The sequence below is a fragment of the Polypterus senegalus genome, chromosome 2 (assembly GCF_016835505.1).
Source record: "Polypterus senegalus isolate Bchr_013 chromosome 2, ASM1683550v1, whole genome shotgun sequence".
NCBI classification, from domain to species: Eukaryota; Metazoa; Chordata; class Cladistia; order Polypteriformes; family Polypteridae; genus Polypterus; species Polypterus senegalus.
Window position 1 is genome coordinate 46,024,133 of NC_053155.1, and position 26,274 is coordinate 46,050,406.

A 26,274-nucleotide genomic window follows, 5' to 3' on the forward strand; every position below is an offset into this window, starting at 1 on the left:
CTATTCATTTTGTAAAGCACTTTGAGCTACATTTTTTGTATGAATATGTGCTATATAAATAAATGTTGATTGATTGATTGATTGATAAACCGAAATTAAAAAATCCTTAGAAATGATACCACGACGCTGCTGTGAGTGAGTGAATTATAACAAATATGAGCAGTCTCGTACATCTAGAACTAGCGTAGAAGATTTGTCAAATAAGATCTGTATTAAATTTTGAAATGTCATCCTTTTAAAAACTAATAAATTAAAGAGACTCCAAAGAAGGGAAGTATTCTACACCCAAGTCTGTAAGGAACTTTTAAAGTTAATTTCTACTAAGTCATCTGGATGTGCCATCTACATTATACATTCTTCCACTGTAATTAATGCACACATTTTCACCAGTAATTTTCTAATCCATCGTCTTGTTGATTTCCTAAATATGTCTTTGTGACTTCTGTGTGTAACAAAAATTAAGCCAATTCAGGACACACATCAAAGGATGGTTCAAAAACTGTAATAACAGAACAAACACTGCACTAAATCAGCAATGTATTTAGACAATAAAAATAAGATTTTGGTGGTTTACATAACTTCAAGGATCAGAGGTTGTCCTGTCTGAATGGTACTGTCTCTGAAAAACAGCAGGCCATTAAAAACATAAGAACATAGACTGTAAAAGAGAGATTATGCAGACCATCAAGCTTGTTTGGTCATGCTGATAAGAGTCAATGGGAGAATACCAACACATTACTGGAAATATTAATCAGTTTCCGCTCAGTTCTGTCAGAGAAGGATGCCTTATTAACATGTCTTTGGTATTTACAGAATAATACAACTTTAAAGCCCAAGAAACAAAATATAATGTAAGATTTGAAAAAAAAAAAGTTAAATAGTAAAGAGTAAAATATTTTACCTTCACATCCAGCACATGTAACTCAACTCGCACGTTTTTTTCATCTTCTGTAAACATTTCAATTTTGTTCACATGGCTAAAATCTGCCAGCAGAGCTACCAGATTTGTTTTGGTGTTTATTACATGGCTTATCCCATATCTTGGACCGACTAACAAAGTCACTTCTGTGTGTTTTTCACCTTGCTGTTGTAAAGATTAAAAAAACAAGCAAAACGTCAATTACGTAAACATATGTTCAATTATTTTCCTTAAACTGAATTCTTTCTTGTGTCTAATTTGTATGAAAGTGTTTCATAATTAAATCATTTTCTTAATCTGGTAAATTAAATCCAATATATTAGTAATGATAAGTGAAATAATTAGACAATATTATTATACCCGTTTCTTAAAGAATCTATAGGATGGTCCAGATCTAATTATGCAATTTTCATTACGCTATAACTTATTAAGTTTATTACATAGAAAATAATCCAAAAATTCCTGGACCATCGAGAAGTGTGTGAACTGAAGACATGAAGAATCGTCTTTGTGCCGAACTGGAATCGTCCCTGCATAAATCAAAGTTATCCAGACCATCTAGATCTGCATAATTAGATCTGGACCACCCTGTATACTACCGGTTAAAAGTTTTAGAACATCTCAGTCTTTCCAGTTTTTCTTCAAATTTAATCAGTTGAAATACAATGAATGATCCAAAATGATGAAAACGTAAGCAGTGGTTTATATTTAAAGTTTAGGTTAGCAAAAACTGAAAACAAGGAAATTTCAGAATATTACAAATGGGTGAAGCAAACAGTTGGCACAGTTGTCCCAACTTCTATTGAATACTTAAAAACCCTCTGTCTGTCTTAAAGCAGAGTTGTTACTATACCCCCTGAAGTACTACATGGACAATTTTGCACTTTTAAAAGTTGTAAATTCCAGTGATAATGACAAGAAAATGGGCTTTCATTTAGAGAAACTGCAAAAAAAAACGTGTCAGTGAATACAGTGTTGTCCTACACAAAGAAACTCTGATAGGAAGAGATCTGGCAATCTCAAAGTCACAAACCAATCAGAAAACAACTTTCTGAGGGTCACCAGCTGGTGTGAAAGCTTAACAAAGGTCAAAAAAAGCAAGTCTCAGTTTTTTACTTTAAAGGGGAGACTTTGTACATGGCAAGTGGCTTTAAGAAAGCCATTCCTTAAAGGACAAAATAGGGCCTTGAAATACCGGCTTTGGACTACTGCAGACTTGCAGAATGCTTTATCGACCGATGAATCAAAAATTGAAATCTTTGGTTCATCGTGCAGGGTGTTTGTACACCGTCAAGTTGGTAATGGTGATGGTTCCTCAGTGTGTGATACCAATTATCAAACATGGAGGAGGCATTGTGATGGTCTGGGGTTCTTATGCTGGAGACAGAGTTGGTGACTTGCATTGTGTGACTGCCATTCTGAATCAAAAGGGTTGCCACAGTTTGTCTGTTATATCAGCATAAGGTGGCTACTTTGATGAATCAAAAATCTGAATTAAATTTTATACACGTGACCCTGTGTTCGGATTCAGCGGGTTGGAAAATGGATGCATGGGCACTTAATGATTACTTGACTTATTTTTTATTTGACATTGTTTATTTGCTCTATGCCTTGATTTCATGAAACATTAAGATATGCATGCGTGCATTTCCATAAAAACTGAAAAAACCGAGCTGCTCTAAAACTTTTGACTCTGGTAATGTAATTTCACAATATTTATGTCCATTTAACTGGAACTTGATAAGAGTAAATGCAACATTGAATACGAGTGCCAAAACAGTTCCCCATGCCCAAAAGCTAACTGATTAAGTGATCCAAAGTCAAGATCTGAATGGAAGAAAATAGAATAGAACATATAAGCAAACACATTTAAATAACAACAAGTTTTACGTCTACCAGTTAAGTGTGCTTATTCATTATACTTTATTGCTACAAATATTTTCCCACTCACTTTTTCTTCTTATTCTCTTTCTTCCCAGCCATCTAGTCTTTACTCACTTTACCTCAAAACTCTGTTTAATGCAGTGATGGAAGAGAGCAGCGTTTTATCCGACTTTGTGCTGCTTTTCAGGTTCCTTTGGCATCATTTGCTTTAAAGGTCCATAAAGTAAGTTCTGGACTGTCATCACTTAAATATAAACAGTATCTTTGTGATACTTGTGTGCTGCCTCCTAGTGTTCTTGAAGAACAGTGCAAACTCTTGGAAGTGCTCTTTGTTCCCCAGTTTTGGTTCAACTTGATGGAGCCACCTTCTGCCCTGTGTTTTAGTATACCATCTGCCTATTTTGTGAACCTTGTGCTCCCTTAAACCATTTGACAGCCAGGCAGTCTATTATAATGTTTTATTTAGTTATTTCTTTTTAATATCTTATGTTTTCCAAAAAACATATTACAAAAAAATATGATGATAAAACAAATATGTCAGTGAAAAAAACTTTAAACGTGTTGAGTCAGAAATCAGTCTCATATATCATTAAAAGAATTAGAATTTGTAATTATTAACCACCCACACCCTCATTCGAAACAGAGAACTAATTGCTAATAAAAAATGTCCCATTGAGTTATACAACCTCATTAATTAAAACCCTAGGAGTTTAGCAGAGACACCAGCAGGAGTGCAGCAGACTAACTTTAGAATAATATAATGATTTCTTGTATAATTCTAAAGAAGCTTTGCACAATTCTACACAAAGAAAATTTCATTTTTATATTTAAGATGATAAAAGGCATCATTTTCCCAAATGAGTTATGGAAGGTATGTTATGATTCTTCCAAATGAGCAGACTTAGTCGGTGCACTAACAAAGTAGTGTAGAAATAATAACTCCAAACACTGCTGTAAAAGGAAGTGCAATGATCTTAAATCTTATATTGTCTAATAGATAAAACAAAAATCTTTTCCTAAAAGGGCTTTAATTTTGGACAGTCTCAAAACATATGCCTGGGTGAAACTGGAGCTACTTGGCATTGCTCACGATAAACATCCAGCCCCGAAAGTATTGTAGATACGAATTTCAGGTGAATTATAGCACTTTTTTTTGCACAATGAATGTTCTGAATTAATGAATTTCACCCCTTCTCTGAGATATTTATAGGGAGGTCTATTTCATGAAATTGCAAAAGGCGATCCAGCCTTTAATAATTGGTATAGTCTGAAAATTCTGCCAATATTTTGATCACTAGTTAAAATATTTTTGAGTGCGTGTATTTGTGGAGGATTAGAGAAGTTAGGCAAAATTCTTTTTTACAAATCTCCTAACTTAACTTGTTAACAGAAAAATAAGCGGGTTTGAAAGAACTTTTATTTTCCATTGGCTCAGATTACAAATACTTGCAACCCAACAGTATAGCTGTGGACCAGGCAGTGCTAGGCCACCTTCTGCTTTTGATCTTTCTGATGCTCACTTTTTATAAGTGGTCTTTTTGCCTTCCATATAAACTAGGCTATAACAGAATTAAGCTTTTCAAAAAAAAATATTTATTGATAGTTACAGGAATACTCTGAAAGAGGATTAACATCTGAGGAGAACATTCATTTTAACTATTTAAACTCTGCCCGCTAAAGAGAGATGAAGAGTTGACCATCTGTTGACATCTTGCTTAGTGTTATCCATCAATCTGTCAGAACTGTGCCTAAAATGATCTTTATGCTTCCTTGCACCTGTAACTCCCAGATATTTTAACTATTCTTGAACGATTCTATACTTTGTACAACATTAATTTTAAATCATGTGATCTTGTAACAATCATTTAATACATTTATCAAGATCATCAATTGTATATATTTGCATAGGGAGATAATTTTTGTATCATTCCTTCTCTTATAATTCCCTTTATTTCTGAGTTTTGTAGAAGACACAAAATGACCGAATAATGCATAAATAATAATTAATTTGGCTGCATATTGTCACATGTACAGAGTATAGTGAAATTCTTACTTGTCTGTGCTAGTCAACATGCAACATGTCGCCACTTTAACTTACCTTGAAACATCTGTCTTCTTTATCTTTCTGCAGTGATGTTAACAGAACGCCTCTAACACTGAAACTTCCATCATCATTTTTTATACACTAACAATACTGGTAATGGTATTACCTTATCCTGCATCCTTCTGTTTAATCCATGTTATAAACCTATGAACGTTGTCTTCTGATTAGACTGATTTCAAATTTACTACTCATATCACACTCATATATTTGGCAAATGCACCAGTAAACATTGTCTTAGTATCTCTCACTCCTAAATCTTCAATTTGAAAGGAAGATCAAGGACTACGTGTTCCTCCAGCAGGGAGCTATTACTGGGCAGACTAATATCATCAAGGAATGAGAGGGCAAGCGGGTCTTCAATTCAAAAACTTGACCTTGCTTGAGTGTACTTCACTGTCATGCAGGAAAGGATTTTCTGTAAATTACAACATTAAACCAATTTTGACAAGAACAGGCAATTCAGCCTAACAAGCTCATCAATTTTAGTCCCCTAGATTCTACAAAACAATATCACGTTAAGATTTGAAGGGTGTCGCAGGCGGCTGGGGGCGGACCACAAGGAGGCAACCGCCCTGGTTTTGTTGGTGGCCTTGGGTAGGGGGCTTGGAAGCCCAACCCTGCAGGGGCCCGTGGCCACTGCCAGGCGGCGCACTGGTGCCTGAAGAACCCTGGAGCCGAGCACTTCCACCACACCAGGAAGTGCTGGGGGGAAGAAGAATGGGGACACCTGGAGGGTGCGCAGCCGGCACTTCCGCCACACGGGGGCGTGTCTAAGGAGGAGTGCCGGGAAGCAGCTGGAGCCTATCCGGGGTGGTATAAAAGGGGCCGCCTACCTGCATTCGGGAGCGGAAGTCGGGTGGAAGAAGACGGAGCTGGAGAGAGGACTGGAGGCGGCCAGAAGAAGGGCAAGAAAGACTGTGAGAGGCCCGGACTTTGGGGGAATTGGTGCTGGAGGCACTGGGACGTGCACTGAACTGTTTGTAAATATTGTATATAGTTGGGTGAATAAATGGGTGTGCTGGGTGATAAACCGTTGTCCGTCTGTCTGTGTCCGGGTCCTGTTTCACAAGGGCCTTAACGTTCTACTCTTAACACATTGCTTGATCATTTATTTCACGTGTCTCTGGTTATTCAAGTGAAGAAAATCTTTCCAATATTTCTGCGAAATTTACCCTGCACAAGTTTCCAACTGTGCCCCTGTGTTCTTAATGAAAAATGTATTTTAAGGTCACAGGAGTGATCCACTGCACTAAGTCCCTTCATAATTTGAAACACTTTGATCATGTCACCTCTTAATCGCCATTTGTTTAAACTGAAAAGATTCAATTCCCTCAGCCTCTCCTCTGGAATGTGTCAAGTGCTGCTATGTCTCTTTTGTAATACGTGGGGACCAAAACTGCAAAAGTACTCCAGATGAGGCCTGACTAGTGACTTTATTTAAGTCGTCAAGCATAGCCTTCCTTGACTTGTACTCCACACACTGTGCTGCAGTATATAACCTAACATTCTATTAAACAAGTCCACTATGACGTCCAGGTCCTACTCATAAGAAGTAACAGATGAAAAAACTGTTATTTTTTGGATGGAGCACTCATTTAAACTCACAGAACACACAAGTAATTTAATCACCCTAGGAAGGTTTTCTGTGACTTGGATTATTTGACATCACTGTTACCAGAAAAGATCCAATAAAACAGGTCTTATGGTTTACTTTTCCACTGTATGTTCCAAGAACATGTAATCCTTCTACTAAGTAATCAACTTACTGTATACAGTTGACCTTCTGTAAAAGAAATGCATGAATAAATTGTTTTGCTTCTTATTGGTAAATTATTCCAAATAAAATGCTTATTTGAGTAAAATCAGAGCCTAAAACTATTAAACATCCAATATATTATTTAATTCCCCCGCCCCCCCACCATCTAAAATATATTTTCAATTTGAACAAAACATGAAGTATTATAAGTCTGCAATCATAAGAAAACATCATTTCCAAAACTCTCTAATAACAGGACTATAGCTGCAGCAATACACAATAAAGATCTTACTTATTATATTTTGCTTCCCATTAATTTGCTTTTTGTAGCTTCTGAAGATTAATGTAAAGTATTGCCTAATGTAATAATAATTTAAAATGGAAAACTAATTTTATTACCAATAAAGTAGACTTGAACACACGCCCACCATACAATCGCAGATCACTAAGGTACTTCAGATAATGCACTTTTGCTTGCAGAGCTGAGAGCTGTAAAATTAAAATGGAAATTAGCATAGGTGAATTAATATATCACAGGTATAAAAAAATAATAATTGAAAACCTAAAATGGCAAGAGAATAGCTATGGCCACTGCCTCATCAAATTAAGTATTCATAGAGAGTAAGGCCTGACCATTCTGACATTCAACTCAATTTCTTCCTCATTAGCGCATTTCACTGACCACAGGGTCAGTGTTCTTATACACAGTTACAAATATAATACAGAAACAGTAAAGTACAAAACCTTCAAACATTTACATATGTAAACACATACTTCAAGTTAATAACATAACATGTTAATGAAGGATCCACAAAAGCAGCACAGCTAGCACAATTTCTTTCAATGTCTTATTGAGTGCAAAGGCCCAAACTTATCAAATTTATATGCGGGTCAAAAATTCCCAGATAATACATAAATAATAATTCATTTGGCCACATATTGTCACATGTACAGAGCATAGTGAAATTCTGAAAGTTTGTGCTAATTAATATGCAACATGACGTCACTTTAACTAACTTCCCCTGAAACTTCTGTCTTCCTTACCTTTCTGCAGTGATGTTAACATTGAAAATTCCATCATCATTTTTATATATTAATAATATTAGTAATGGTATTACCTTATCCTGCATCCTTTTGTTTAATCCACCTTAGAAACCTGTGAACTTTGCTTTTTGATCAGGCCAATTTCAAATGTAGTCACATAAAGCATATACTGTATTAGTGTTTTGTGTGCTGTTTCACAAAGTGGACATTGTAATTAAAATTGCATGCTATTTGCAGTCACAAAACATGAAACCCATTAAAACAAGTGTCATGTGTGGGCACATAGGGGACAGCTTAAGGGCTCTAGTGATTGTAATTCCCCACTGTGTCCTAATGCCCTTTCTCTTCCTTCCTCTTCGGACCGGAAGACTGACAGCTGTAACATAACTGATGTCACTTCCAGTGTCCATCCACCTTGGCCCACCTCTTCCAAATCGAACGATTTAGAATTGGAAGATCCACTATCGTGAATCTGAAACATGAATTTGAATTCATGTTTGTTGTTTTGCCAACAATTATATGAGGGTTTGCCATTTGGTGCCTCAGCTCCTTAAGATCTCCTTTCTATCCATCCATTATCCAACCCACTATATCCTAACTACAGGGTCACGGGGGTCTGCTGAAGCAAATCCCAGCCAACTAAGGACACAAGGCAGAAAACAAATCCCGGGCAGGGCACCATTCAGCCAGTGTGCTGACCTGTGTTTCTGAGGTAGATGCAGATATAGATTTGTTCTCCTTCTCTGACAAAAGTTTTATGGTGTTTTATATCTACATACCATATTCATTTCTGGCATACTGCATTAGTTTTATTATTGCCTGTTTTATATATTGATTCACTTCCATGGGAGGTGTTTTTCGAAACCTATTCAAATCAGTTTTTGAACTGAAAACTTCTAGATAATATAGCGCATAATATTATTATAATGTGCAGTCTCACAGCTCACTATGTCTCACATTGCAGAACATGCTGGGAGCACAAAGAAAAGACTGCAAAAGAGAAGACTCCAGAACCTGACCTGCTCCCTTTAAGGAAGGGTTCTGTGAGTGCATCATGGTAGGTGCACATCAGCAGGATAGCCAGCAGACATCCCCAAGGGATGACCTACTCCAGAAGTTGAGAGGCCAGGCAAGAGGACTGCACCTTTCTGTCACAAAAAGGTATAAAGTGGAGGCAAAGGACAGAAAAAGTCAGATGTCATATAGTTAGTTATTCCTCAGCCTTCCAAAAAAAAAGTGAATGATAAAGCACAATCAGCATGCCTGTTAGTTGTGTATCTTGGTTTGTTGAGTGCCCTCTAGTGGTAAAAGCGCATTAACTATAATATATTAAAACATGCTTAATTCAGTTAGGTTCGGTTAGAGAGTGGCAGATCCTAACCTGGCAGAACTGGACACATATTTTGCCAGTTCAAAATTACCAATTAACTTTACTTTCACTTCTTTGGAAATGTCAGAGAAAATTCAAAAAATGCATTATAACTGGACAAGGGATTCAAACAAACCAAAGGGCACTGGATCTCTGAGGTAGCAGTGCTAACCACTGTGCCAGCATACCTCATAAAATTGAATTAAATAAAATACAAAATAACCTTCAGTAAAAGTCAAAAGATACATATTTCACACATTTATTTATTTATATGCCATACTAAATATAGTACTGTTAACAGTGTTTACTCTGTATACTGTGATGGACCTATTTACTTTATATTCCAGGCATGCTGGACTACATGCCATTAATACTGTAGAGAGGGCATTTTATGTTATTATGACTCTGTGGACTAACAAGATTTATACTCCTTTCAGAAAGGACATGACATCATCTTCCTTTGTGAATTTCCACTTTATAAAGGAACATTGCCCTCAGTGTCTTGACTGTGCGAACAGTCACTAGTGAGGCTGAATGCTAAATGAACCTCTGACCATGTTGTACAGCAGTTTAAATCTATTACTTGACCTGCAGAGAACCTCCACGGCATTATTTGCTGCAGGACATTAACAGCAGATCACTGAGAATGAATTTCAGGAAGAAAGATGAAAGGCTTTTAACTGAGGACACACTTGCACTTTTTAGCTGACCTACGCCTTGGACAAGGATTCTTTACAATTCTTTATGCTTTATGTAATAATTCTGTACTAAGGCTGTAAATGTGATATTGTCAATTTAATTTTGAGGGAATATGTTATTTTAAAGAACTAAAATGAAACCATCCTTTTAATAACATGCTGTAACACATGATAGATAGATAGATAGATAGATAGATAGATAGATAGATAGATAGATAGATAGATATGAAAGGCACTATATGATAGATAGATAGATAGATAGATAGATAGATAGATAGATAGATAGATAGATAGATAGATAGATAGATAGATAGATAGATACTTTATTAATCCCAAGGGGAAATTCACATAATCCAGCAGCAGTATACTGATACAAAGAAACAATATTAAATTAAATAGTAATAAAAATGAAAAAAAATTAAAATAAAATTAATGTTAGCATTTACTCCCCCGGGTGGAATTGAAGAGTCGCATAGTGTGGGGGAGGAACGATCTCTTTAGTCTGTCAGTGGAGCAGGACAGTGACAAAAGTCTGTCACTGAAGCTACTCCTCTGTCTGGAGATGACACTGTTCAGTGGATGCAGTGGATTATTCATGATTGACAGGAGTTTGCTTAGTGCCCGTCGCTCTGCCACAGATGTTAAACTGTCCAACTTTAATCCTACAATAGAGCCTGCCTTCTTAACAAGTTTGTCCAGGCGTGAGGCGTCTTTCATCTTTATGCTGCCACCCCAGCACACCACCGCGTAGAAGAGGGCACTCGCCACAACCGTCTGGTAGAACATCTGCAGCATCTTACTGCAGATGTTGAAAGATGCCAACCTTCTCAGAAAGTATAGTCTGCTCTGACCTTTCTTACATAGAGCATCAGTATTGGCAGTCCAGTCCAATTTGTCATCCAGCTGCACTCCCAGATATTTATAGGTCTGCACCCTCTGTACACAGTCAGATAAGGTCACACAATTTTTCCCCTGCCATTAAGAAGCCCCTTGATCCTTTTTTTTTTCTTTTTTGACACTATTCTTTTATTCACTTCAGCAGAGTTTCTCTCATCATGTTTTGTATTTACACGAGTGGATGATACAGGAGTTAGTGTTCCTACCTCCGCAATATCACACTCACATTTGTTTTCTGTGAGAAGCATTAATGTTAGCCCTGTGTCTATGGATGCAACTATGTGTTTCTGTGCCCATATTTATTAAGCATCTCAGAGCAGGTAATATCAGCACAATACTGTATCTTATATTGTTGTATTGCTGCTTCTACTACTACTTTGAATATTATTATTATTATCATCATCATCTTTGTGGTGCATCCTTATAGTTAGTATGAAAAACCTAAAAAATGTCACCACGAGTTCCAATTCTAGGTGTCATGAAGTTGTGACTTCATTTACTCTCAAATGTGAATTCTCACTCCTAGCTAGAAGTGGGTGTAGAACACTTTGCTTATACTTCTTACGTCTTACCCTGAGGTAGGAGAAATTTTTACCTTTGAATGACATTTAATGACATTCCTAGGATTAATTCTGATACACTTGATAAATAACGGCTCTGGTTTCTCTCACAAAGATGTGCGTGCCAGATTAATCGGTGATTAGAAATTGGCCCTGAAGGTGTGTGTCTGAGTTAGCCTTGCGCTGGACCAGCACCCCGTTTAGTGATGAACTGGCTTAAGCAGGTTAGGGAATGTTACATTATTTAAGTGAATGCTACCTTCATTTCAGTATTTATTTGCTATGATATCTTAGAATCTCAGATACTGGTACTTTATTTATTTATATTGGTGGTTGTTTTACTTTTTATTTTTTCACATAAAGATTTTAAGTGTCATGTTATGAGGAGGTTTTGTATCTATCTATCTATCTATCTATCTATCTATCTATCTATCTATCTATCTATCTATCTATCTATCTATCTATCTATCTATCTATCTATCTATCTATCTATCTATCTATCTTTTGGCCATTAGATTTAGAGTTTAAGGTTATGAATATTGTTTTGTATTTTCTGTTTTTGTTTTTCTTTCCTTGTTACCTCAGCTCATAGGGCTCTTAGTTTTAGCTTAATTAGACTTTTCTTCCTTTTAACATTTTGTTTCTTTCTATGTTCTCGTTTTTACTTTCTTCCTAGATTATGGAAATTACTTTTCAGTTACGTTTGAGTTGATTAATTTTATTATTTACTGGCTGTTTTTCCAAGTTTTCATTTTGTAATTGATTTTGTGAAAAATTATGAGATTAGGAGATATTTCCCTTGCTCATTGATGGCCCTTAGTAAAATGCTGTCACATTGGGCATTGACAGTTTTACTGTTATATTACAACCATGGTTTATTCCCAAGCTTGTATTTATTTTCTGTTTTCCATCCATCCATTATCCATATATCCTAACTACAGGGTCACGGGGGTCTGCTGAAGCCAATCCCAGCCAACACAGGGCGCAAGGCAGGAAACAAACCCCGGGCAGGGTGCCAGCCCACCACAGGGCACACACACACACCCACACACCAAGCACATACTAGGGACAATTTAGAATCGCCAATGCACCTAACCTGCATGTCTTTGGACTGTGGGAGTAAACCAGAGTACCTGGAAGGAAACCCATACAGACACGGGGAGAACATGCAAACTCTATGCAGGGATGACCCGAAAAGCGAACCTGGGTCTCCTAACTGCGAGGCAGCAGCGCTACCCTCTGTGCCACCGTGCCGCCATATTTTCTGTTTTTCTCTAAGTAATTTCTCTTCCATCCATCCATTATCCAACCCACTATATCCTAACTACAGGGTCACGGGGGGGGCGGCTGGAGCCAATCCCAGCCAACACAGGGTGCAAGGCAGTAAACAAACCCCGGGCAGGCCAGCCCACCACAGGTAATTTCTCTTGGTTTTGTTTATTACTCAATAATTATGTACATTCCCTTTAAAGTTGTTTAATATTTACTGTCTATGTGTAATGAATTGTTCTGTCATGTTGCTTGTGCTTTGTGGGTGAAGGCCCAAGAGGTCATTGCTACTTTGATGTCACAAAATGATTTACTATTTCATTGAAGCTATAATTTACTTTGGTGACCAGATATTTCGATGACAGGGACAGTTCTATTTTCAGTTTTATCAGGCTGCTCATCTAATAAAGTTTTTCTGTATAATAGTCTAGACAATAAGATGAACAATCTCAGTGCTTGATTAGGAACTTGTATTAAATTTCAACAGCATTTGAGGGGGACCAAAAATCAGAAGAAAAACAAGAGTACCACCATTTATTTGTTTCCATTTCAAACATTGTGTGGAATCCTACTGCATATGTTCATTTGTGAAGGGTTTTTTCCCCAAATGATCCCTCTCTGATGATGATGATGATGAGATAAAGCACACATTAAACAAATGAGGATCAGCTTTATGTGTGGGTGAACATGCTACGCAAGTATCCCAGTTTCAGATTTTGAAAATCTGGTCGAACTATTTTACCATCAAAATGTTAAAGTCACCTGATGTCCATAATTGTCACTTGTTGTAACTAAGTTTGTGTGTGTGTGTGTGTGTGCGTGAGAGTGGTCCCTGTGATTGAATAGAATCCTGTCCAGGCCTGTTTTCAGCCTTTTGCACAATCCTAGTGAGATAGCCTGTGGCTCCCACAACCCTCAAATGGATTCAGAAGGTTCCAGAACCTTTCTGCTAAACAGAGTCCATTGAGGACTACAGTGTCAGCACAGACTTAGAACACACCTGAATGTTATGCCATGTGTACATTTTCTAACTTATTTTACATTTGGATTGTGCACTGGAACAAGGATTGCCCCTTTTATATTTATTTTTTTTGGTATTTTCTGAATGTTCTCATTTATAAAGATTCCGTTCTAGAACTTGTTGTTTGAAACCAAAGGTGTTATGGTTCCTTTGCCTAGAAGGAAAATATAGTGTATTTTATTGTTTTATGGACTTTATAATAGTGTATTTGGAACTTTGAAAGTTATGTTCTTATTTTGAGTTTAGTAAGCTGAATTCTCCCTGTGGAGTCAGAAGGTCAGACTGCCTGGAGTGAGTCCAATTCTAGGCAGGATAGGAAGGCCTACCCTATCTTGTGAAGATTTTATGAGTCTTTGCTATAGTACTTTTAACATTATTCAAAGTTATTGTCTGCTTTTACATGCATTTTTATTACTCTTTAATTTAATATTGTTTTTTGTATCAGTATACTGCTGCTGGATTATGTGAATTTCACCTTGGGATTAATAAAGTATCTATCTATTTATAGAAAGACACTTAACAGCTTCTCTACTAGGGAAAGGTGCTAATCCTACTCTTGTGTTGATTCTGACAGCAATGTAGAGTTTTAGGATTTCAGGTAGGTTGCAAGACATCAGAAATAGTCACATATATAAACTTTTGTTAAAGTATAACTCATATTAGGCTAAAAGAATATTGCACTAGGATGATGCAGTGGTAAACTCTTCTGCATTATGGATTTAACATCCTGGGTTTGAATCAAGGTGTAAAATGCAATGAGTCTTTTTTTAAGACCCCGAAATGAACCCTTCAGACGTCATAAAGTTCTTCAAAAATTATTTTTAATACATGTTGTGGTATTTTGAATCACTCAATGCCCACTTACTGGCATTGCCAGAAAACGATGCTAAAATATGAATTCAAAAGATGATCATTATGAGGCGGACAGCCGGGGCCCTTGTCCAGCAGGGTGCCACCATGCTGCGATGACCAGGGAAGCAAACGTTGCCAGATCGCTACCTCCATGGGAGTTGGAGTTTGGTGCAGCCCTGTTGGGATCCGTGGGTGCCTCCAGGAGGTGCTGCTGTAACCATTGAGGCCTTAGGGATGTTACGACATATATCATCAAGCACCTGGAGCACTTCCAGGGGCGTTTTAAAAGGGGCAGCAGATACTATTCGGGGAGCCAGAGTCTGGAGGAGGGAGACAAAGCTTGCCGAGGAGGAGTGGGGGAGAAAGAAAGAAAGAAAGAAAGAAAGAAAGAATAGAGAAGAACAGAATTGTGTGGGATTGTGGTTTTGGACTGTGTTATACTTGTGTTAATGGGAAGATGTTGCCCACAAGTGAAGAAACAAAACAAATGGTGTTTTTATCACTGTGCCTCTTGCGTTTGTCTTGTGATAGTGCTTCCCTTTATTTTAGCCCGTCGTACCCCAGAATTGCAATATTACAGTGGTCTATGCTCTTAACTAACTTGAGTTTCCATGGTGGTCTTTGGGAGTTTGGTACTAATGGAGGTTTTTACTTAGCCTAACTCTTCTCTGAAACATAGAAAAGAAATTTAAGTTCTCAGCCTGGAAACTTTCGAATTAGTTTAAAAAAATCCATACATAACAATTCTCCCAACTGAAAGATTCGATACTGTTGAAATGAGCATCAGCCCTGCTACTGTTATGATCCCAACAATTCAAAAATCTCAAAAAGGATGTGGGTCTCAAAAACAGAAGCAACCTCTAGGCTTCAGAGCAGGGCTGCACTAACTAGTATGGTGTTATGTTTTAGCCATGGGGTTCCTCTTCTGGCCTGGAGTTTCAAATTCTGGTTTTATGTCTCTTTTGTCCATTTTTGGTTCTTCTGCCTATGTTAATGTTGTTATTCTTATTATTTATTTCCATTTTTCTGTATGAGTTTTATGTATATTCTTTGTATCCGTGTACGGTATTTTTTGGGTGGTTTCACAAGACATGGCACCACCTGTCCATTTCTGTCAAGGGACTGCCCGCAACCCTTTAAAGATTAGGAAATAAGCAGTTACTTGTGGTTCATTGAATGCGCTTGTGGTGTTGGTGAGTTTGTATGATTTTGATTATTGATTATGGATTTACTGGATTTTGACCTTTGCTCTGCTCTTTGACCAATCATTGCATTTGTGTTTTTTGGAACTTGTTTGCTACCGGATCGGCTATTTCAGGTATCTCCTTCTGGGCCTTATTTTTCTCCTCTGAGCTTTGATTCTTACAGAACATTTTCTTGGAAAATATATTTTTATTTATAAGGGTTTCTTTCTTTTCCCTTGTATGACTAATCAAAATTTGACAGTTTCCTCCCCCTCTATTTCCTTTATTTGAAGGCCTCACTTCATTTTGGTCCTGCTGGAGCACAACACACATGCTAACATTTTGGAAAGTGTAAAGAAAATGTAAAAATATCAGAAAAAGGAGAGGGGAAAAAATAACATTTCTTTAATATTTAGCATTTATTACAAGGATTCAAAGAAAAGAAAGGCAGGAGCAAAAAGTAAAGGAGACAAAACTGAACACAGAATACCAAAGCCAAAAACAAGTACCTGAAAGAAATTCAAGAAGTTGAAAACCATAAATACAAAATGCAACACTAAGAATGAAAGGACAAGAGAGTTAAGCAATGCTGGAATAACATCTTAACTTACTGCTTCTGCTTAAATACTACTGGGGTGGAACTGCATATGGAGCATCAGCCTACATAGGCTCAATACAGGCCAAAGGAAAGACATTACATAATCAACAAACAATCCATAAACTATAAAAAACTAAGGTATTTACAAAATAATAAACAGTAAAAAATATCAAATAAAAAGAAAACAGACTTGGGCCAGAGATAAAATCCTGGCTGAACCATGACAGCTATGACAAGTGAATTGACAGTATCTTCCACAAGGCTCTATCCTGGGTCCACTGCTCTTCTCAATCTACATGCTTCCGTTAGGTCAGATTATCTCAGGGCACAACGTGAGTTACCACAGCTATGCTGATGACACACAGCTGTACTTATCAATAGCACCTGATGACCCCGATTCTCTTGATTCACTAGCACAATGTCTGACTTGTATCTCAGAATGGATGAATAGTAATTTTCTCTAGTTAAATAAAGAGAAAACTGAAATCTTAGTGATTGGCAATGATGGATACAAAGAGGCTATTAGAAATAAACTGGATTCATTAGAATTAAAAGTCAAGGTAAAAAGCTTTGGGCTAATTGTTGACTGTAATCTGAATTTTAAATTGCATATTAATCAGATCACTAGGGCAGCATTTTTTCACTTAAGAAACATAGCTAAAGTTAGACCTCTTATATCACTGAAAGATGCTGAGAAATTAGTTCACACGTTTGTTTTCAGCCGACTAGATTACTGTAATGCACTCCTCTCAGGATTACCCAAAAAAGACATAAATCGTTTGCAACTAGTGCAGAATGCAGCTGCTAGAATCCTAACTAGGAAAAGAAAATCCAAGCACATTTCTCCAGTTTTGATGTCATTACACTGGTTACCTGTGTCATTCAGGATTGACTTTAAAATTCTGCTTATGGTTTATCCATCCATCCATCCATATAAAGCCTTAAATAATCTCGCCCCATCTTATATATCGAAATGTCTGACACCTTATATTCCAAATTGTAACCTTAGATCCTCAAATGAGTGTCTCCTTAGAATTCCAAGAACAAAACTTAAAAGAAATGGTGAAGCGGCCTTCTGCTGTTATGCACCTAAAATCTGGAATAGCCTGCCAATAGGAATTCGCCAGGCTGATACAGTAGAGCACTTTAAAACACTGCTGAAAACACATTACTTTAACATGGCCTTTTTATAACTTCATTTTAACTTAATCCTGATACTCTGTATGTTCAATTCATTATAATAACTATTCATGGTGGCTCTAAAATCTGTACTGACCCCTACTCTCTCTTCTGTTTTTTTTCTGGTTTCTGGTGGTTTTCTGGCCTGCGCCACCACCACCTACTCAAAGCATCACGATGCTCCAACAATGATGGATGGATTAAAAGCCAGAAGTCTACGTGACCATCATCATCATCAAGTCCATCCGTGAGAACCCTAAATCCAAAGAGGACTGTTTCATTTATGTTAGGTAGAATGCCCAGAGGGGACTGGGCGGTCTCATGGTCTGGAATCCCTACAGATTTTATTTTTTTCTCCAGCCGTCTGGAGTTTTTTTTTTGTTTTTTCTGTCCACCCTGGCCATTGGACCTTACTCTTATTCTATGTTAATTAATGTTGACTTATTTTATTTTCTTACTGTGTCTTTTATTTTTCTATTCTTCATTATGTAAAGCACATTGAGCTACTTTTTGTATGAAAATGTGCTATATAAATAAATGTTGTTGTTGTTCTCTACCATATAGATGTCCACGCGATTCTGCATGATGCTGGTCAGAAGTGCAAAGTGGTATTGCTTTCATTTAAAGAGTGTGTATAGATGTGTGATGAGATACCTATATTTAAGATATGTGATAACATTCTATATACCGTAGATAAATGTACATTCCTCAGATTCAGTGTTCGGACCAACTAACAGGACCTGCCAGTTACTAAGGAGTATTTGGCCCACTGGTTTGCACCAATCATTGTCCAGGAAGAGTCTGCACATTCTCCTTTTGTCTACTGTGTTTTCCTTAGGATACTCTAGTTTGTTTGCCACATCCCCATTAAGATGATTGGTTATTTGGCAATTTCAAGTTGGCCCATCTGGGTGTGTGGGCGTCCTGTGATGGACTGGATTCTTGTCCAGTTTTGTTTATTGCTTTGCTTTCAGTACTGTCAGGATATGCACCAGCATCCCACAGCCCTAAATTGGACTAAGCAGGTTTGAGAATGTCATGTTACGTTAACAAAAACTGGTCCGGCGGCACCAGCAGATAATTTACTTTTCCATGTATCACATGGGACATCGTCAACATACAAACACCGCACAAATACTACACAGCTTATTGTAGACATTGTGAACCTTGTGTCCTGTGTGCTTTTCTTTTATAATTATTATGGTAAATCACATTTGTGTTCCTAGAAATTGGTGTGCAAAATGATGAAAATTATTACTTTATACAGTGTGGTAAGCGACCTGGACACAGACAGGCAGACATTGTTTGAATCACCCAACACACACTTTATTTACAAATGCTATTTACAAAGGTGCACACACAACCCCAAACTCCCCCAAAGTCCAGGCCTCAACAAAATGCTTCACTCTCTTCAGGCTGCCTCCTTTCCTGTCCTCTTGAGCTCCGTCGTTCTCCGACCCCGACTCAAGCCCCTGAACGGAGGGAGGTGGCCCCTTTTATAATCCCAGGGACGTGCCCCAGGTGCCTCCCGATTAGCTTCCACCGGCACTCCCCAGTGTGGCGGGAGTACCAGCTGTGCACCTGGAAGCAGTCTGGTCTTCTTCCCCCCAGCACTTCTGTGTGTGACGGAAATGCTGAGGGCCAGGGCTCCTCGGGCATTGGGGCACCCCCTGGCGGTGACCACGGGCCCCTATAGGGTTGAGCTTCCAAGCTCAGTTTCCGTGGTCCCCAAAGCCACCAGGGCGGTCTCCCCTTCATGGTCTGGAGGCGGCACAAGCCCTCCTCCGGTCCTCCTGGGCATCCCAGCTGGGTACCACCCCCAGTCACTCACCACAACAGTCAGAGAAAAAGCTGACTGTGTTTTCATGAGAACAGTTTTTTTGCTCAGACTGAACAGTTACAGACTAGTTATGCCAATTACCCAGCCACACTGGTTTATGCTTATGAGCTAATAAATGAGGACCAAGCTGTGATTAGCAGAATTGTCTTATTTAGTTTTTATATACGTATAATTAAATAAACAATGGCATTTAAAATGAATAAACTGACATATATAGATGTGTATTGTATTACGCTACACTACAGCTGAGCTAAGCTACACTGAAATGAGCTTTATATATACTTGAATATTGGATCAGCTTTAAATTATGCGATTGTCAGTCAAAATAATCCTGCTTTTACAATTCCATAAGCAGAAAACGTGGGAGAATTGAAAGTGTTGATAAACAATTGTGTTAAGGAGAATTCATTAAAATAATAGTTTTTCTCTCCAGCATTATTATTAAGTTTGTTTAATAAGGAGGGGGCAGATGGTTGTAGGTGCAGTAAACATTATTTTTTTGTTATTAATGGAGTGTAATTATGGAAAATAATGAGCAGGGGATGTAGCAGAAGTCTGGGGGAAGAGAAAGAGGAATCTATATATATAAAAGTCACTGTGTGTGTGTGGTATGTATGTATGTCCTAGCATCACTTCCGAAATGGCTGGGGTGATTTTCATGAAACTTGGTACACATGTTTCGCATTGGTGAACTAAAAATACCGGAGGGGGAAATCAACCCTAACCCACCAACTTCTTCTTGATCCTGCAGTCTTGTATGCATGTTATCATTCAGTTGACACTTGGAGCGACCACCAGAGGGCGAACTGGAGGTGACTGCCAGCATTCTTTATGTTTGAGCAGCACCACCGCACCCGTGTTGCTTTTGAAATTAAATGGAGTTGGCTGGTTTCAAGTGTCAACTGGATGATAACATACATACAAAACTGCAAGACAAGCACATTAGTGAGTTTTCATTGTTTGTTAATTTATTTTTATTTTTGAAGTTTTTTTTTTAATTATATTTTTCTCAAACATTAAAAAAAAACACTTTATTTTCCTCCCGGGCAACGCTGGGTATTTCAGCAAAAAGGAGAGGAATAAAGAGAGAAAAGGAAACGTGTAGCACCAGCAGTTCCAGAAAATAAAATCTAGACCTCAGAGAAGACAGAATTCTCTGCATTTGGGAGGAACAAACATATTGTAGAATATAAGAACATAAGAAATTTGACAAATCAGGGAAGATCATTCAACCCATAAGCAAATAGTTAAGTGTCCAAAAATCTCATCTCATCTGACCAATTTAGAACCATCAGTTAACCTAAAGGCCATGTCACATTTGATGAATTGTTGAGAGATTTTCAGTTGTAGTCTTCATGCACATAATATTAGCGAGTCAAAGGTATTCAGAAGCACATATCTGTCATGTAATGTGACATGCCCAGTGACAAACTTCAAATAGTCCACAACTCGCTATGACAATATCAAACAGGTTGTACAAGTGGGCTCTGTGTGCATGAGGGCTGACAACTAATCAATGCTCATCCAGAAGTACATACAATGCAGCCACGAGGAATAAGAAACTTGGGTCTCAAACAGAAGAGAAGCTGGTCTGCCTAATGTCTCATGCTTTATGTACTACAACAGAATGGAAAAAATAAAAAAGGGAAAAGACTGTGGCAGAACTCGCTGTAACTTGTTAACCCTTCATACAGCAAAAGCACCATCAGGCAGCACACTGTCAGAAAAATGGTCGAGAAGGACTGTGCTGGAAAGTTGACATGCAGTCACTAAATTTGACATGCCAGCCAATTTCAATCATGTAGAATAAAGGTGTGGCAGAAAAATGGAGTGCTGGCAGGAAAACCGAAACAGATACAGAGGAAGCTGTGTAAACCACATATAGACAATGAACCCTGGACACTGAATCTGCAAGGCAGCAGTACTAACCATCATGTCACCTTCCCTTCTTTATTCTAACACTGTTGAATGAGAGCATTTAATTCCAGATTTTTCTAGTATATCTAGGACATGATAGATAGATAGATAGATAGATAGATAGATAGATAGATAGATAGATAGATAGATAGATAGATAGATAGATAGATAGATAGATAGATAGATAGATAGATAGATAGATAGATAGATAGATACTTTATTAATCCCAAGGGGAAATTCACATAAATGGTGCAGTGCTAAGCACTGTGTCCTGTGTTTGAATCCTGTTTGCATTTGCTGTTCGTGGGGACAGCATAGGTTTTTATCAAGTAGTATGCTTTTCATCACACATCCTGAAAACTTGCATGTTAGGTTAATTACTGAGTTCAATTTTGTCTTCAGTTGGATGTGTCAAAAAGTGAGTGGGTCTTACAAAGAACTGTCACCCTGTCCAGGGTTTGTTTAATAAAAATATCACGTTATTTCAGGACATCATCTTTTTTCACTTCTTTAGCCATTAAGTTTCATCATTATCTCATGTCACTGGTCATTTGTCACTTCTCATTCATCACAGCTCACTTCTTACTAGTCACTCATCACTTCTCACTTGTCACATTTCATTCGCAGCCCCTTTTTAACATAACCAATCACAGCTGTCAAGACAAAATCATTGGTTCACTCAAAAATCAGTCTGCTAGCAAAATGCTGAAAACAATTCATGAGAAGGATTTACACAGCGGGAAAACCTGCCATTTTATAACATTTAGTAACTGTTTCTAGCCTCTCTCTGATGACTGTTATTCCTTAAGATAAACAGTAAAAGAGTGTCCTGATTTACTCATGATTGTATTTTGCATTATGACATTGAAAGTATGTTGGTCTGTTTTTATTATGGAATACAATTCCTGTTAAAATGAAAAAAACAAAATGGTAATTATGAAATAATCACATGAACAAGTACAGTGCTATATATAAACGAGTCAATGCAATGTGAGAAAAAATGCACAATAAAACAAAGTTCATCTAATTAATGTCATTGTTGTTTTTTGTTTCATTGATGTAGTTACCACACATTTAACTATTGCAGGTTTTATTTCAAATTGGCCTTGTTTTTAACGCTTCTGAAAATGTCTGTGCTATTTATTTCAAACTGCTTCTTTTCATGATGGCTTCATCATCAACAGGTTGACCCCGCTCCTGTTGCTTAATCCTGTTTTGTCGATTACTTTTTCCTGATTGCTGGCAGCAGGTTACCAAAAATGTTTAGTGCACTTGCATCCTATCTGGCAAAGATGTGGAGGGATAGTTTTACAAAGAAAATAGAAGGATATCATTTAACATATAATGCTATTTTGAGAAAAAAATAATGATATATTGGAAATGCCAATACCGCCCAGTAGCACTTACTCTCATTGCCATGAAGTGCTTTGAGAGGCTGGTGCTAGAACACATCAAGGACATCATCCCTGACAGTCTGGACCCCCTCCATTTTGCCTATCATTGCAACAGGTCCACTGAGGATGCCATCTCCATAACACTTCACACCACCCTGTCTCATCTGGAGAACAGGAACTGTTATGCCAGACTACTGTTTGTGGACTACAGCTCTGCATTTAAGACCGTCATTCCATCCCAGCTCATCACTAAACTCCTGGATCTGTGGCTTAGCTCTTCACTGTGCAACTGGGTACTAGACTTCCTCACCGGCAGACCTCAGCAAGTGCATATTGGTGGAAAAACCTCCTCCATCATCAACATTGGCACCCCGCAGGGCAGTGTGCTGAGCCCCCTGCTTTACTCTCTCTACACCCATGACTGTGTAGCTAAATACAGCTCTAACACCATCCTCAAGTTTGCTGACAGTACCACTGTAATAGGTCTGATCAGCGAGGACGATGAGACAGCCTACAGGGAGAAGGTCAGACTCCTGTAAGAATGGTGTCAGGACAACAACCTCACCCTCAACGTTAGCAATAAGGAGATGATTGCGGATTTCCGCAAACAGACAACAGAGCACAGCCCCATCTACATAGGAGGTGAGGCTATGGAGCAGGTCAGCAGCTTTAGGTTCCTGGGAGTCACCCTCACTGATGACCTTAAATGGGCAAATCACACTGCGGCAGTAGTCAAGAAAGCCCAACAAAACCTCTACTTCCTCAGGAGACTGAGTAAAGTCCGGATGTCCCCCACAACCCTGTGCAAATTCTACAGGTGTACTGTGGAATCCATCATGACAGGAGGCATCACATCCTGGTACAGCAACTGCTCAGTTCAGGACTGCAGAGCTCTGCAGCATGTGGTGAACACAGCACAGCAGATCACGGGCACACAGCTCCCTGCAATCCATGACATCCACACTACACGCTGTCTCAGGAAAGTGAACCGTATCACGCGGGACCTCAGCCACCCTGCACCGTCACTTTTCACCCTCCTCCTCTGGGAAGTGACTAAAGTCGATTTGGATGCGCACCCACAGGTTCAGGAACAGTTTCTACCCAACTGCAATCAGACTCATGAACAATCAGTAGCCTTGTGTCACCTCCACTGCTACCTGCACATATACGTCTGCCATTGTCTCTATTCATTCCTAGGATTCTGGTTTTATTATTTACTTATTTATATTCATTTATTTATTGTGTGTTTCTTTTTCTTTTCTTTCTTTTTTCTTTTTTTTTTGTCAATGTTCACTGTCTGCAGGGGCACATGCAAGCAAGCATTTCATTTTACATGGTACTTGTACTCGTACATATGACAATAAAGAATTGAAATTGAAATGCTTAGAAGGACAAGTGCTCTTCAGATGTTGACATTGATGAAGTAGTTGTTAATAGCTTAAGACTGAGTGAGCATCATGTCTGTACAGAGTGTGATCAGGAAAGAAATTGCATAGGCATGTATTCATGTTGAATGTTCGAGAACGATATGCAGGTGATGTGCAACCAGATGACCTTCTGTTCACACATGTGGCTCACTCAGTTTTAAACTCCTGAGAATCTAGTCATCAATGAGAATATTTTGAGGAGCACTTACCCATCCAAGCATTCCCAATGTATTGTCGACTTGTCTTAAATTAGCATAACTTTTTGGATGCCAGAGGGGTCTTAAGATTGCAGGGGATTAAGTTCTTTAATCACAGAGACTTTAACAGAGGATAAAGAGCAGCCCAACGCAGAAGTTATTGGGTTGTTCTGGGTGGATTGTGAGGAGAGAGAGAGAGACAACAATGAGAATGGGCGATGGGAGATACAGACACTCTTATGTTAAGAAGTGGGAACAGTGCAAGAGTAGCAGCAACTAGTCTTTGGTGTTTGCTTGTTGTTTCATGAGGCTTTTCAGATGAATCATAACAGAAGGCAAGTGTGATTAGTTAATCAGCCTTTTAAAGTTTAAAGTTTTAAAGTTGCATGTATATATATATATATATATATATATATATATATATATATATATATATATATATATATATTGTAGTGTGTGGCTGGAGCCCTTTCCCAGCTGGAATGCCTCCACATTAAGAGGACCAAGGGAGCAAGTGTGGCCAGAGTGTTACCTCCTCCCGGAGCACTAGATGGCAGCCCCCCTGGGTTGCAGCGGTGCCTAGGACTCCCACAGGGCTCCATGGGAGTTGGAGTTTGGTGCAGCCCTGTTGATATTTGTGGGTGCTGCCAGGGAGTGCTGGAGCAGAATCTGCTGAGCCCTTTTGGGCAGTTCTTCCACCACAGCCGAAACTGCTGTTGGAAACTAGGTCATCAAGCACCTGGAGCACTTCCAGGTTATAAAAGGAGACAGCAGCCACTACTCGGGGAGCCAGAGTCAGGAGGAGGAAGACAAAGCTTGACCAGGGGAGTGAAGAAGAAATAAAGAGAAGGAAGAGTATTGTGCATTGTACTGGGAACTGTGCTGTACTTGTGGGAAATGGGGGAAAGCGTTTCCCACGAGGTAAAAAATAAAAATTGTGTGTGCTTGAACTTGTGTCCCACGCCTATCTGTATCGGGTTGAGGTGGCGGTGCCAGTCTGGTGGTCCACAATGTGTATATGTGTACATTTTCATGTGATTATTAGACATATATAAATTAAAGACCTGTGTTTGTGTATGTGTCTGGATCAGTCTGCTCTGCTTACGCTCAACCATGGCCAAAAGATGGCTCATGCATGCACTTTTTAAATTTTTTCTGCGCTTGCATGCACCTAACCATGAAAGACCTGTGTGCAGCAATGCTGCTATGCAACGATGACATTGTGCTGACACAGATGAGAAGACAGAACATCAAAAGAAAGCAAACACCGCGATTCAACAATGTGCAAGTGAAACACCTCAGCAACGGAGGGCAAGGCTTGAAGTTTTCGCTAAAAACATTGTCTATCTGGAGGTATTTTCTTGAGACAAAGATTAAGATGACTTATATGCCAGTGATACAGCTAAGATATGGTATCTCCAGTGTCTTCTTACAAAAAACAGTTGGGCAGCATCCACAGGTGGGTCCACTTCTTCTGCACTGGGTCATTCTTACGAGGTAGCTGACCCCTCTCCAAGTTCATAATACAATAAAACTGCTAGGGAGTCTTCGGGTTGTTTTTTTGTCCTGAAGACCACACACAGCTAGTTTATTCCATAATTGTCATTTTAATTATTTAATTTTGGAACAAATGTAATGTAATTTTCTAACCCACTTAATAAAAAACTGGGTTGTGGGGGAGCTGTAGCCTATCCCAGCTAGTATAGGGTGTAAGGCAGGATCAAATCCTGGACAAGGCCTGAGTCCATCACAAGGCAAACACACACATATACACACACCAAGCTCACACTAGGGCTAATTTGGTGTCGCCAGTTTACTAAACCTGCACGTCTTTAAACATTGGGAGGAAACCAAAGTAACGAGAGGAAACCCACGCAGACACACAGGAAACATGCAAGCTCCATGCAGGGAGGACATTGGATATAAACTGAGAGGCAGCAGGGCTCCCACTGCACCACCGTGCCACACTTTGGGACAAATGGTATTCTAGATTTTTATATGTCAGAATTAATTAAATCACTACCTGATGACCCTGACGTTAAGAAAATGAATGGATGGAAGTAATCTAAAAACAAAAATTTCCTCATCATAACACTGAAAAGTAGTGACGTGTAGTGTGTTGGCCAGACATGGAAGTAAGAATTTGACAGTACTCAACACATGAC

General features: G+C 38.5%; 1 protein-coding gene across 5 annotated transcripts in view; it reads right to left on the reverse strand.

Moving 5' to 3' along the window:
• frmpd4 (FERM and PDZ domain containing 4) overlaps nt 1-26,274 on the reverse strand; it is a 787,881-nt gene that overhangs the window by 17,362 nt on the left and 744,245 nt on the right. For all 5 annotated transcript variants that reach the window (XM_039743624.1, XM_039743625.1, XM_039743626.1 and 2 more), the window contains 2 exons: nt 7,063-7,152; nt 902-1,084 (listed from right to left, as the gene is read on the reverse strand). In XM_039743624.1, the coding sequence (XP_039599558.1) occupies nt 902-1,084; nt 7,063-7,152 (273 nt within the window). The remainder of the gene's footprint in view (nt 1-901; nt 1,085-7,062; nt 7,153-26,274) is intronic.